The sequence below is a fragment of the Abrus precatorius genome, unplaced genomic scaffold, assembly GCF_003935025.1.
Source record: "Abrus precatorius isolate BTA unplaced genomic scaffold, Abrus_2018 Scaffold9, whole genome shotgun sequence".
NCBI lineage: Eukaryota > Viridiplantae > Streptophyta > Magnoliopsida > Fabales > Fabaceae > Abrus > Abrus precatorius.
The window spans coordinates 16462641-16475696 of record NW_020874439.1 but is presented as its reverse complement, the minus strand read 5'-3'; the positions used below and the strand labels follow the sequence as shown (position 1 = coordinate 16475696).

The 13056-nt window shown below is 35.8% G+C and overlaps 2 protein-coding genes across 2 annotated transcripts; one reads left to right on the top strand and one right to left on the bottom strand.

The window, feature by feature from the left end:
- Nucleotides 1-4085: 4085 nt before the first annotated feature.
- LOC113850387 lies at nt 4086-6247 on the top strand. The gene is made up of 4 exons (XM_027480918.1): nt 4086-4149; nt 4654-4784; nt 5249-5435; nt 5651-6247. The coding sequence occupies exons 2-4, from the start codon at nt 4752-4754 to the stop codon at nt 6190-6192; spliced, it is 762 nt and encodes a 253-aa protein (XP_027336719.1). The 5' UTR covers nt 4086-4149; nt 4654-4751; the 3' UTR covers nt 6193-6247.
- Nucleotides 6248-8480: 2233 nt separating this feature from the next.
- On the bottom strand, nt 8481-12800 carry LOC113850895. Its single transcript, XM_027481418.1, has 2 exons — nt 9038-12800; nt 8481-8753 (listed from the first exon to the last, which is right to left on the bottom strand). The coding sequence occupies exons 1-2, from the start codon at nt 11654-11656 to the stop codon at nt 8481-8483; spliced, it is 2892 nt and encodes a 963-aa protein (XP_027337219.1). The 5' UTR covers nt 11657-12800.
- Between the last annotated feature and the right edge of the window lie 256 nt (nt 12801-13056).

The window sequence follows — 13056 nt, the reverse complement described above, 5'->3', positions numbered from 1 at the left end:
AAAAGTGAGAATAATTAGTTGTTTATGTGATTTTATGATGAGTACATGGTGAAATTGGGATATTATGTTCAAATAGGGCATGATAAGGTATATTGAGGATGGTTGATATGATTTTGTGATATAAAATATACGAAGAGATGGATGTTTCATGTTTGAATATATTGTGTTTTATGTAAAAATGATGTGTATTGTGAATGTGCCGTGGTTTGATGTATATGATGAAAAGTATGTGGAAATATAATGAAAAATATGTGTAAACATGATACATGGCATATGTGAACATGTGAATATGCTCAAAAGAGTATGAGATGGAAAAAGATATGATGTAAATAGTTACAGAGATACACTGGGGAAGTGGAAGATGGAGACGATATAGGATATCTTGGGGAAATGCAGGGTGGTGAGTGACATTCGAGATTGTGCACGGAATATTGTGTTCGAATGCACCACATGGCCACACACTCATTTCTCGACTTGACTCCTGACCATTACCTTTGCTAAGGGGCCGTCTATTGCATGCGTTGTATCCGTATTGCATTGGGCCATCCGGCGACTATTTACATGAATGTGTAAGACCTCGAGATAGAGGCATCGGATAACTGTGGCCACAGGGCGCGGTAAGCGCGGATAAAAGTAAAAGAAATTGTGAATCTGTGTAATGTAATGCGCGTTGAGATGAGAATATGCTTTATATAACCTTGTGATATGTAATGCCATGATGTTTTCGTTAATCGTGATAAGATGTGTTTTGTGAAGAATGTATATGTTATGTATGAGTGGTAGGGTAGAGACTCACCCTTACACAACATTTTTCAGGAAACCAGGACGAATAGTACCAGGCTCACAGTGCATGGATGGATGAGAACTGTTATAGGACTTAGTTATTTTGAGTTATGTAATGAATATTTTCAGTTCTATAGCGTTCTTTTGAAAATGTTGTAAAACTACTATTCCTCTTTATTGCTGATGAAAACTTTAGAATCTTTGTTTTCCTAAAGTACTTATGAATTAATGAAATTTTACTCTATGAACCTGATATCATTTCAATGTCTTTTCCTTATTAGAAAGTTTTGAAGGAAAATTTACTTTACCATATTAATTTTTATGAAAATTTATCATGTATTGAGGAAAGAAATATAAGGTGTTACAATTAGGACCACCAAAAAGTTTAAATAGTCATGAATACGCAGATTGCACTGAATAACAGCTTGAAGAATCTGCCCTCCATACCCATTTATCTTCTTGTAGTACCTTAATAGAAACTTCATCCACAAGCTCCAACATAAGATTAAAGCTTGAGATCTCATGTTAAAAGAGTTCTCTTCGCCAACTAACATTCCAAACCCAACTAGTGCCATCATGAAAACCATTCTCCAATACACAAGATTCAACATTCCTCATCACTGCAAACAATCATGGAAATGCCTCACACAATCGCAACCGGCCTATCCACTTATCTCTCCAAAAAAGAGTATGCAAACCTACACTCACACTTGTATCCAACTTCTCATCCAGTCATGAATTCCCTTGATGAATAACCTCCAACAAATCACGCCACCACAAAGAACATTTGTTGTGCACTAATGAATGTTGAATTGAAGAAGCTAATCTGCCATACCTAGTTTCCAACACCTACACCCACAATGAACTAGAACAATTAATACCTCGCCACAACCATCTACCAAGAAGTGCTCAGTTAAACTACTGCGCATTCCTAATGCCCAAGCCACCATTCTTTCGTGGTCTACAAACCTTTTCCCATTTCACCTAGGAGATTTTAGATCCGTCCTTAACACCCTTGTATAAAAAATTCTGTTAGATAGTGACAATCTCCTTTATCACCGACTTCAGCACCTTAAAGAAGGATAACGAATGCAATGACATAGAATTAAGAAGGCATTAATCAAAGTCACCCTGCCTCTAATCGATAAATACATATGCTTCCATGATGCCAGCCTCTTTTTAAAAGCCTCTAACACCCCCTCCATGCACTAGGCTTTCTCGGGTTAATACCTAACTGTAACCCAAGATACTGTAATGGGAAAGTACCCATCTTACAATATAGGAACTCTGCAGCCAAGTTTTCAAAGTCATCGCCAATGTTAATCCCCAATACACAACTTTTATGAAAATTAATTTTCATACCTGACACTAACTCAAAACTACACAATATTGCTTTCACAGTCCACAAGTTCTGAATCGAAGCCTCTCCCATAATCAATGTGTCATCCGCAAATTGCAGCAAAGAAATATCCGATCTCTCTACCCCAATCTTCACACCAGAGAACAACCCACAAACCACTACCTTCTGCATAAGAACTCCTAACCCTTCTGCTGCCACCAGAAAAAGAAAAAGGGCAAAAGGATCCCCTTGTTTTAGGCCCCGCCCAATATAAACCTTCAATATTGGACAACCATTAATCAAAGCTGACAGGCTAACCCCCACACACAGGCTTCAATCCAACTGACCCATTTTTCTGAAAATTCAAAGCTACGTAACATAAACAAAAGATATCCTCACTCCACTGATTCATAAGCCTTCTCATAATTAAGCTTTAACACAAAACACCTTTTGTTAAGCCTTCACACATAATCAAATGCCTCATTAGCTACAAAAGCACACTATCTAACATGTTCCTTCCCAAGATAAAGGCTGATTGTTGTTATGAAATTATTGAATCTAGAACCCCTTTCAACCTATTTGCCAAAAGCTTGGATATAATCTTATAAAGGCAACCTAGCAAGAGATAGGCTGAAAATCAGATATCTGTTGTGGGCAAGACACTTTTGGCACCTGCTACAAAGTAGGATAACAAAGACCTAGGTAGTTTCCCATTTCTAAAAAATTCAGTAAGCATACCCATCACTTTTTCCTTGATCACTCCCAAAAACTTCTTAAGGAACACAAAATTAAAACCATCAGGCCCCAGAGTTTTATCCCTCTTACACTCCAAAATCATCCTCCCCACTTCCTCCTCCGAAAAAGCATTAACAAACCTCTCATTCTGTAGAACAAAGACTCTCAGTAAATCATTAACATCAATAATAGGTCAGAGCCAACCTCTACTACTAAAATGATTCGCAAAATAAGACACCACATTTGCTTTAATCTCATCAACCTCTTTGACACATCTCTCCCTAATTTGAAGCGCATGTATATTATTTTGTCATCCTCCCGTTAACATACAAATGAAAGAACTTTGTATTTAAATCACCCTTCTTCCCCCATCCCACCCAAGCTTTTTGGGCTATGAGACTCTTCCTATTCTTCCTAGCCTTCCAAATATCACCCACCAATATCTATTGACGCTTCTCCATATCAGAAAGTTTCATCACATAATTTTTATCATCAATCAAGCTCAACTCAGTTGTTAAATCAGAAATTACCTTATCAACATTTTCAAACACCTCAATATTCCATTTTCTTAATGCAATCATAACATTCCTCAACCTCTGGCCAGCTCTCTAGGCAGCTCATGGAAGGGTAATATATCCATTCCATGCTTCCTCCACCACCTCCACAACTCTCTTATGAGTCAGCCAATAATTATTAAATCAAAACGATTTCGGACCCCAGTTAACCACTTTGTACTTTAGAATAATGGGACAATGATCAAACAAATTTTTGCTCAAAACCTGAATAAAATTATCTCTCCAGTAATCAAGCCAGGAACTAGAACTTTACAAAATTAAACTAATTTGAAAGTGATAAACTTACTTTAGAGCACTAAGATATAATTTAGAGCGTAAGTTTAGTAAGAAAAACAAAATGAATGAAATAAAAGTTTTACGCATAAAATTATATACATGCATTTAAATTTAATTTAGAATATATTAGACATGATTTGATTATTGGAGCTGAAATCCGAAATAATTTAATAAAATGCTTACTTTTCATTTGGTTTTAAATTTTTTATTTCTTTTAATTTTTTTGAATCTTAATCTTTTTCATTTGATTTCTTGGATGGATTTTATAAACAAATTGTTTTCCATGCAAAAAAACGACACCGTTTACTGTAAAACATAGAAACCCTTCCCTTTTATTCTCTCGTTAATAAAAGAAATCTTAGCCTTTTCTGCTCCTTCAATCAACGAAGACCACATTGACGTTGGCATTTGCGTTCTTTTCTCTCTGCTGATCTCCAAAAGGTTGCTCTAAATGCTTGCTACACTGTTATTTTTCGATATTCTTTTAGTTAATAGTTACACTTTCTTTTCTTCTGTTCGTGCATCTTCTCCAATCATAGCTTTCTGTGTTATCTGCGTGTTTCTTTGAACATGATAATTGAAGTTTCCCTTCTTATATTCGTTGTTTCTTATCCCCTTTTGCTTAAGTTTTTATTTTATTCTTTAATTCATTTGGGTAGTTAAATTTTGTTTCGGGTTTAAAGATCTCAAAAATGGGAATTTTGCTCTGGTTACTGTTGTTTTGTTCTCGCACATCGCCATTTTCTTTCGATCTATATCGGTAGTATCTGTTTTTCTTCTTTTAAAGAAAATTAATTCCTGTTTATGTTCTTGAATTCTTGATATTTTTTCTTGATAATTTGACCTTGTGTTTTTTATTTTACCTCAATGTTATGGTGTGAAGTCCAAATATACTTTGATTCTTTACTAGGTGCAGGTTTATCACTAGTTTCTTGTGATTTTCAGGATAAGCATCCATATCTGATATTTTTTATCAGCTTATTGTAGTTCTTCTCCTGGTTCTTGTTGGCTGTAAATCTGGTGGAATAACCATTTTCAAAGCTATGGCGCTTTATGGAACCACCTTATCCTTCAATGTGAGTTGCTAATTTGTTTTTCAAACCCAAAAAATTCACTTATTCTCTTATTTATTGTTTTGTGGAATTGAGAAGTCTCTTCTATAGGTTTTAGAAATTACGCATTTGATTGTTGATCAACGACACTGGATAAAGATCCAGGGTTGGATTTAGATAGAATTGAAGTATATAACTACTTACAACGTAAATTTGGAAACAATTTAGGCTTTTTCAATTGGCTGTGTGTCCGCTTGGATTGATTTCTAACTCTGTTGGAAGCTGGTATATCATATCATACATGCTTAGAATTTTCATTACACGGTCTCAAAACAGTTGATAGCTGAAGAAAAATGACTTTATGAATTGCTGAGGAATGAGGATAAAGTTATATTTTTCCTTTAAATGATTCTATGTTTTCTTTTTTAATTCTTTTTATAGATTTGCTCCCTTAAAGCATAGTGATTGATTTTAAATTTTTAATGAAGGGACTTTCTTCTACTATCAAGGAGTATAATTTCTCACCAGGTTCATTCTTCAACAGCTTTCAGAAGCTACATCATGTTTGTGTGCCTTCCTTCTCTTCAAACAGGTTAGTTTTTGGCCAAAGTTTTGGAAGAGCAGACCTGTGTCTTTTGCCTGGTCAATGTCACAAGTTGCAAATGGGAAGATTCAGTAAGTATCTCTACTTAAAAAACCTTATAGTTCATAGTGGAACATACTTCTTGGATGATATTTTGATTCATCTTTAACCATTGAATACAAAATTGATGGCCAGTGTTTTTTCCTCTTATCTTGATTTTGTTTCACATCAAATCTTTTTGAATCTACAGCCACAAATTTTCAGTACTAATTTTGTGGGCGAATATAAAGCCTTTGGTTTCTATCAGGGAGACGACAGGAAGTAAAAAGTGAAGACTCAGAGGGCATATTGAGTAGTGAAAACATTGCATTGGATGAACAGACATTGGAGGAGGAGCTACAGAATGCCATTGCAGAAGAGAACTATGCTAAAGCAGCAGAAATAAGGGATACCCTCAAAAACCTTCAGAAAGATAGCAAAACAACAGTGTTTGGAGCAAACAGCCGGTTTTATGAGTCATTCAGGACTGGTGATCTTGCAGCCATGCAAGCCCTGTGGGCAAAACGGGATGAGGTATGCTGCGTACACCCTGGTTTGAAAGGAATATCTGGTTATGATGATGTTATTGAGAGCTGGAACTTTGTATGGGCTAACTATGAATTTCCGCTAGAAATTAAGCTAGAAGACATTAAGGTTCATGCTAGAGGGGATATGGGGTATGTTACTTGCATGGAATTTGTAAAGACAAAAGGAGGTAGATGGGGAGGACAATTTGTAACAAATGTGTTTGAGAGGATTGATGGCCAGTGGTTTATTTGTATTCATCATGCTTCCCCGGTAGACTTGTGAATGCATCAAAGTCTTCAATATAGATAGAAAGTTCACTCTTTGTTGCCCTTTCTTGATCATTCTCACTTTCTATGTCTCTATTCATTTTTGTTATGTGTTTAGCTGAAGCAACACTCATCTCCAAAGATTCAAGTTACATTGCAATTTGACTGCACAAATGATCTGTAGAAGCAATGAGACTAGTTGATTAATGAATTCATGCTAATGATGTGCTCATGCTTAGGATTTATCTACTAAAATTTTTGGTGTAAACTCTGAACTTAAGTAGTTTACTCAGGTACCCCAAAATGAGAAAAATGGTTATATGGTAGTATTCAGGCCTTAAATTCCAAATAAAGGTCGCTAGAATGATCGCGGACTAGATGATAAGTTGCAGCAAAATAACCAGTTGCACTTTCAATTCATCAATGAATAAATTCACTATGCGTCAATCATTTTAGTTCTCGAAAAGTAAAAATCTTTCTTTAGTTTATAATTTTTTAAAATTACTCATTTTAATTAATTTTTACTTCATTTTTCATTTTTGTTTTGCACTAAAAAAAATGAACGTCATTTTATAAAATTTGAGATTAAAAGTGAGGTTTTTTTTTTTTTAAAGGACTGAAATATTCGACGTGTAGAATTTGAGGGACTAAAATTTATATTTATTCTTCCAACAGTTCTTTTCTAGTCTTTTATTTTCTGGGTTATGACATTGGAGGTAAGTGATAGTGTTGGGCTGGACATGGAATCATGGCCCAACTAGAACTCTTCATTGTTTGCACATTAGAGCATCTTTAATGAATACTCGGAGACAGCTTTTTCCTACAAGCAACCCAGCTTCCTTGGAAATGCAATGCAATAAGTATTTTTCTTTTTATTTCTCTTGATCAACTGAAGTTCTATACGTTTTATTTCTCTTCAATTTTCTATTGGTTGAGCTCTGTTTAGAATGTGTTCATCAGTCTTATTTTTAAACCATATCAAACACTCGTTAGTTAGTGCTATATAGCTGCGCTGATCATATTCAGAAACTAGGAAATAAATTGTTTTTCTTACTAAACGACTCGACTAGACAGTTGCTTTTCCAAATAATTTCTAGTAGAAATCATTTGGTTCATTGCATAAACATATTCGATTAGAAACATAAAACTTGTGAAATTTAGTTTGTAACTCTTGTAAGCTCTTTTTAACCTATTTGAATAGAGCTATTAAAATGGGTCTACTCAACGGACTAGTGAACTAGTCCAATAAAATAGAAGACTTTAAGTTAAATTCCGAGACCAAATCGAATCCAAGTCATTTTAGAGAAATCCAATCAAGCTGGATCACTAAACTGGCAAAAATCTAATAAAATAAAATAAAATTAGACTGTACCTAATTTGAGCAATATTTTTATAAATTCGAATTAAATTTGAATTTTTTAGTCCAGCCCATTCCCTGTTATGCGTCAGCTCATTAGGCTGAACAACTCATTTTGTTAGCTCTATATTTGAATAAACTTCATATAACTTATTGTCAACTTACGTTAATAAATTTTATGATTATATTTAAGATATAAACTTCTTATACAATAAAAAATTATTAAATAATTGCTTAATTAAACTATTATCTAAATTCAAGCTAAAAAATCTACAACATAGTAAAATTAACTCAAATGAATACTTTTTTCTTCCATACAGGCTTGCATTTGAGCTCACTGTGGAAAAATAAGAAATGTAAGTTACATTTGAATATTATTAATATGTTATCAAATTTGAAAGCAAAAATATCCAATAGCGGATATTGTAATCATCATATCGAGAGACAAATTTCCAGTGGGCTGCCGAGAGGATTTCTGATGTTTTAGTTTCAATTGTTCTTTTGAAAGTGTTCAAGTAGTGCAGAGGATAACCCTGCTGGTTTTATTCATTGACGTGTCGTTTTGTACAAAGATGCATCTCATTTTTCTGCCACAACAGGCTATAACTATAGCAGATTGCATTTTCATGTATGAAAGGAAACATACGAAAATAGCGAAAAAAAATGTTATTCCTAGACTTGATTTTCTACGCTTTCATTTTATACTCACCTTTTACAGCAAAAGGGGAGGAGGGAGAAAAATTCAAGTTTTCCCTATCTTTCTTCCCCCTCTAATCCCATTTTCAAATAAAAGGTAGGTGTAAAATAAGGGTGTAAAAATTCAAGTGCAAGAGTAACATTTGACATAAATGTATTGCATTGCATTTAACTCGCTATTTCTCAGCCATTTGAAGATCTTAAGAGCTAATAGCAATAACTATGAACAACCAAAAACACCTCTTCTGAATTTAAACCCTACCAACAGGGGAGAGTGGTGGAATTGGAGCATATTTTAAAGGTGCTTTCCCCTGAAGTTTGCTGTTGTTGGAACTGGGTTCCTTAAGAATCTCTTCATGCATGCTATCCATTTCCATGGAACCTGGAAGTTTCTGGCCGCTTAAAACGGCAACTGAAATGAAAAATGCCTGTAAATGAGAGATTGTTGAATTGAATTCGACCGAATAGAATTCATCCTTCAGTGGCAACAAAGTGAAATGGGGTGTGTCTTGTTCAGTTCCTTCCTGAAAGTAAGGATAAGGATAATGTGTAAATGTGATATCCTTCACGTTTATAATCATTTTGCGTTAAATGTGTAATTACAATAATAGGAAAGTTCATCTTTGTCATTATGGTAATTAGGTAACTTATATTTTATAATTACTTTTGTATTTATGATTATCAATATAAACATATGTTCTGCTATGTAGTTGAAAACATGCAGAATTCATTCTATGTTCTCTCATTTTCTCTCTATTTCAACAGTATACAAGCATGCCCTTAGGTAGAACTATAAAGTTATCCATACCTGAACAAAAAGTTGAAAACGATCATGGTAAGGCTTATAACATTTTGGAACATTTGAACTCTGCTTCTGGTTGGAGAGCACAAGCAGTTTGCAACCAATGTCCCAACCCCCGCAATCACATGATCCCCCGGTTTTCCATCTATATATCAACGGTGTAGGTTCACCTTTGACCGGTGAACCATGTACACCACCTGGAAGAATAACTGTAGTGCCACCAGAGGTATCAGTTTCTCCTGAACTGCACGAGCATCTTTCATCTGCCAAGCACTTAGTGCATTCTTTCTTCGGCAAGTTATCATTGCCATACATTACTTCACTGATTTTTTCACATGAGGTTTCGATGACAACAGCTGCAAGCTCAGCACTCCGAATGAACTTTGGTGGTCCTTGATCTGTCTGGCCAATTTCGACACCTGATAGAACATATTCTTTGACCATGCGTTTCGTATTGGAGTTATGACTGATTGGTTCGGTGATTTTAGAGCTGGAAAGCTTCATCTGAGCAACAATATTGTAGGCATAGCCATGGCTTTTTTCTCTACTTCCATGACTAATCCATCCACCACTCTTCTTCTTTATTTCATTAACGAGGTAGAACGTAAAACAGTAGCCTAAATCACCCTTCGCCGCTGATGTTAAACTATTCTTGGCAGCAGCAAAAATTTTCCTTTCATTGTTGAGCACAAATTTAAACAGAGGCACTCCATTTTTTATTGTAAGCTGCAAGAGGCCTTGAATTGATGATCCTTGGCTCTTTTCAGCCAGCAGCGATTCACTAATACTGAGGGTTCTGAAGCTTGAATTCACGCTTCTCTCTAGTGTCTGACTGCTTTCAGCTGAATGGTGTTTGTCTGATGTCTTGTGCTTCAATATAGGATCCAAAAACCTTTGCAAGGAGCTGGACCTGGTTCTGTTATGACTTTTTCCCTTCTCTTTGCTTGGATTATCCCAACGAACAGAAGATTGAGGCGTTACTGGACCAGACTTTGCACTGACAAACGTGGAGCTAGATTGTGGAAGTGTAGACCCCTCTTTGAAACTGAAACTTCTTCCAATCCGACTTAAGCTGAAGCTAAACCGGCGGTTGTGGGACGGATTCATTTCCTTCTGAGCTGTCAGCTCAGCAGTTTCTTGGTCCAGTGATTCCTTCAAATTACTGAAAATACACTGATCTCTCAGTTTGGTGTCTAACACATCTTTTTCAAAGCAAGCCCGTACAGATTCCAGACTAGACATCTTATTTTTTATGGAAGCTGGAGTCATGGATACAACAGAAGTATGATCCATACCCAGATCAGTATTAATACTGCGTTGCATTGTTTCTGAAGAAGAAAGCTCAACTGCAGAATGCCGTGCTCTTGAAAGTGGGATTTCAGAGCATTCATTTTCAGTGTAAACCTCCTCAGGAAGGGAAACATATGACAAACTACTTTGGCTTGATTCTGAAATGTTTTCATCTGATGACGTTCTTAATTCAGAAAGCCTAAAATCCTCTGAAGAACTTGACTGGGGAGTTTCATGGGGACAAAGCAGCACAATATTACTTGGCTTGCTACGGCAGTGTTTACTACCAATGTCAAAATCTGACTCCTGCAACTGATCCACCTTTTTCCTGGTTTCACTACTGCTGCAACTCATTTTCTTAGAACTGGATGAGGCCGCCCCTTTGTTTTTCAATTTTAGTGATGGCTGTCCCATATTGGAGCCTGACTTATGATTTCTCTCCTTATTCCCATGGTTATACTCTTGCAAACCTGCCTTGTTTTGCTTAGCTGCACCATCCCTACCATTTGCTTTTTCATTGGGAACTGACGACATCCCATGGAGCCTTGAGTTTGATGCAAAATTTTCAACTTTTGAATTTCTTTTGATATAGTCATTCCTCCGCTCCTTTCCAAGGGATGTATCTGAGCCAGTTTTGCCAAAGGACTCAAATGTCCAGGGTGTCATTCTTTTCTCACCTCCAACACTCTTAGCTCCATTTTTGGAAGATTCAAGCCGTTTGCCATCATAAGAAGGAAGTTTGGTACTTTCAGGAAGGCATTCCCTATGAGATGGCTTGATGCCTGAAGAGCGAATACTTTTCTTATCATTAAGTTTTTCCTTGCCGCCAATACTGATTGATGATTTGGTGGCTGTTCTTGATAATGATTCGCTGCTATTGAATGATGCAAAATTACTGGCCAGTACTGGAATATGCTTGTGCTTCCATTTCTCCAGTCGAGACCAATCTAGAACACCAACATTGAAAGCTTTCTCTTGAGAATTTTCTACTCTATCAGTACGCAGTAGATAACCTGGTAAATTAGACATGTGCTTGACAAGCTCATCACTTTCAATTGCCTTTCTCCTCACAGTTTCCCAGTTCTGAATCCTGCCTTCTACATCCACCTTGGCCTTTTGTTTGCGATCACTGCATTGTGGACCAGCACCACTCTTTGACTTCAACTTGTCAGCATCCTTTGAACTTTGACTCGAATTGGGCAATACAGAACTTTCTTTACCCGTCTTTGAGCTGCCATTCTGTTTTGAGCCACTCTTTCTGAAGTCTAAAATAAATCTCATATCCTCGGCAGGTTTCAACAATCCATTACTACTTGGCTGAATATTGGTTGGCATGGCACAATATGCACTCAAACTTCACACTTCACTCCAATGTTTCACCCATATGCTAATGCTGCACATAGTTTCTCCCTTACTCCGGCAATTATCTGTCAGTAAATGTTCACAGTTGCCTGAGTTTCAAAGATGGGAAGAAATAAGTTGATAAAAGTGTTTCAAAAAGTAAGGTTCAAAATTCAAATAATGTAACTCAACAGAGTAAATTTTGCATTTTCTAATATCGAGCAAGTAAATAGCTTAATAAAAATAGAATAACCAAATCAGGGTTCAGACAGTGTGAAAAATATGAGACAAGGTATGTGAAAAGAAGGGTCCAAGCTATGACACAATCAACAATTAGACGATATATGAACGAAAAAGCTTATCACATTAAAGAGGATACTGTTTTTACATGGCACCAAACATAAATAGTAATATTGATCCTGAAAACATTGAAACATGATTTTGACATTGTCTAGAAGGGATTATGGAAGAAAACCACGTGGAAAGGAAATAATTCAATGTATTGCACAAAAGCAAATGTACATACACTTGCTAAAACCTGTCCATTTTCTAATTCAATGAACGAAGTGATTATGTATACATACTCTTCACTCCCAAAACCGATACTAAATTCCACTTACCACTAAAAAGATGAGTTTTTCTAAATTTGATGTTAACTATACAAACCAAATACAGAGAAACCATAAACATCGTTCCATTGCCCATAAAAAACACCATATGCAACACTATGATTGAGATATATAGGAGTTCGTTAATAACGAAAACGATGGATTTCTAATATCCAACACAAGTCAAAAATCGAAAAATAAAAAACAATTTTAGAAACTAAAAAAGTCAGAAAATTAATCCGAAGCTAAAGCTCTGTTTGGCTGCCGAGAAAGCATTAACAGCAAAGATACCCTCTCCATTGAAAATCAAAAGCAAAAAACAACCCACATTTTCAGTCAAAAACACAAATCAATTCATTTCCTTTCAACAAAAGACTCGATTTTCCCTTCATTTTCTCCAGACTCACCTCAAAATACAACCCAGAAGATGACAGTGATGGAAAAATGCAAAATGGAAATGCAGCATCCAAATCCAACAACACAATCTGAATTTTTCTCAGGAAACAAAATAATAAAAATAAAAATCAAAGCTTACCCCAAAAAAAAAAGAAAAAAAAAAAAGAAAAAGAAACGTGGGAATGGCTGCAACGATCGAGAGAAAGATCCAAAACGTAATGTGAAAACGAAAAGGGACGTAGTTTAGAAGCGAAGTAAGGAATTACAATGAGGCCACTGTTTTTCCTTTCATCATTTCGTTCTTTCTTCTTCGTTCATCTTCGCATATATTTTTTGTTTCTTCTTTTTGCGGGTTTTGTATTAACGTGCCGCGTTTTTTCTTTCTCGGAT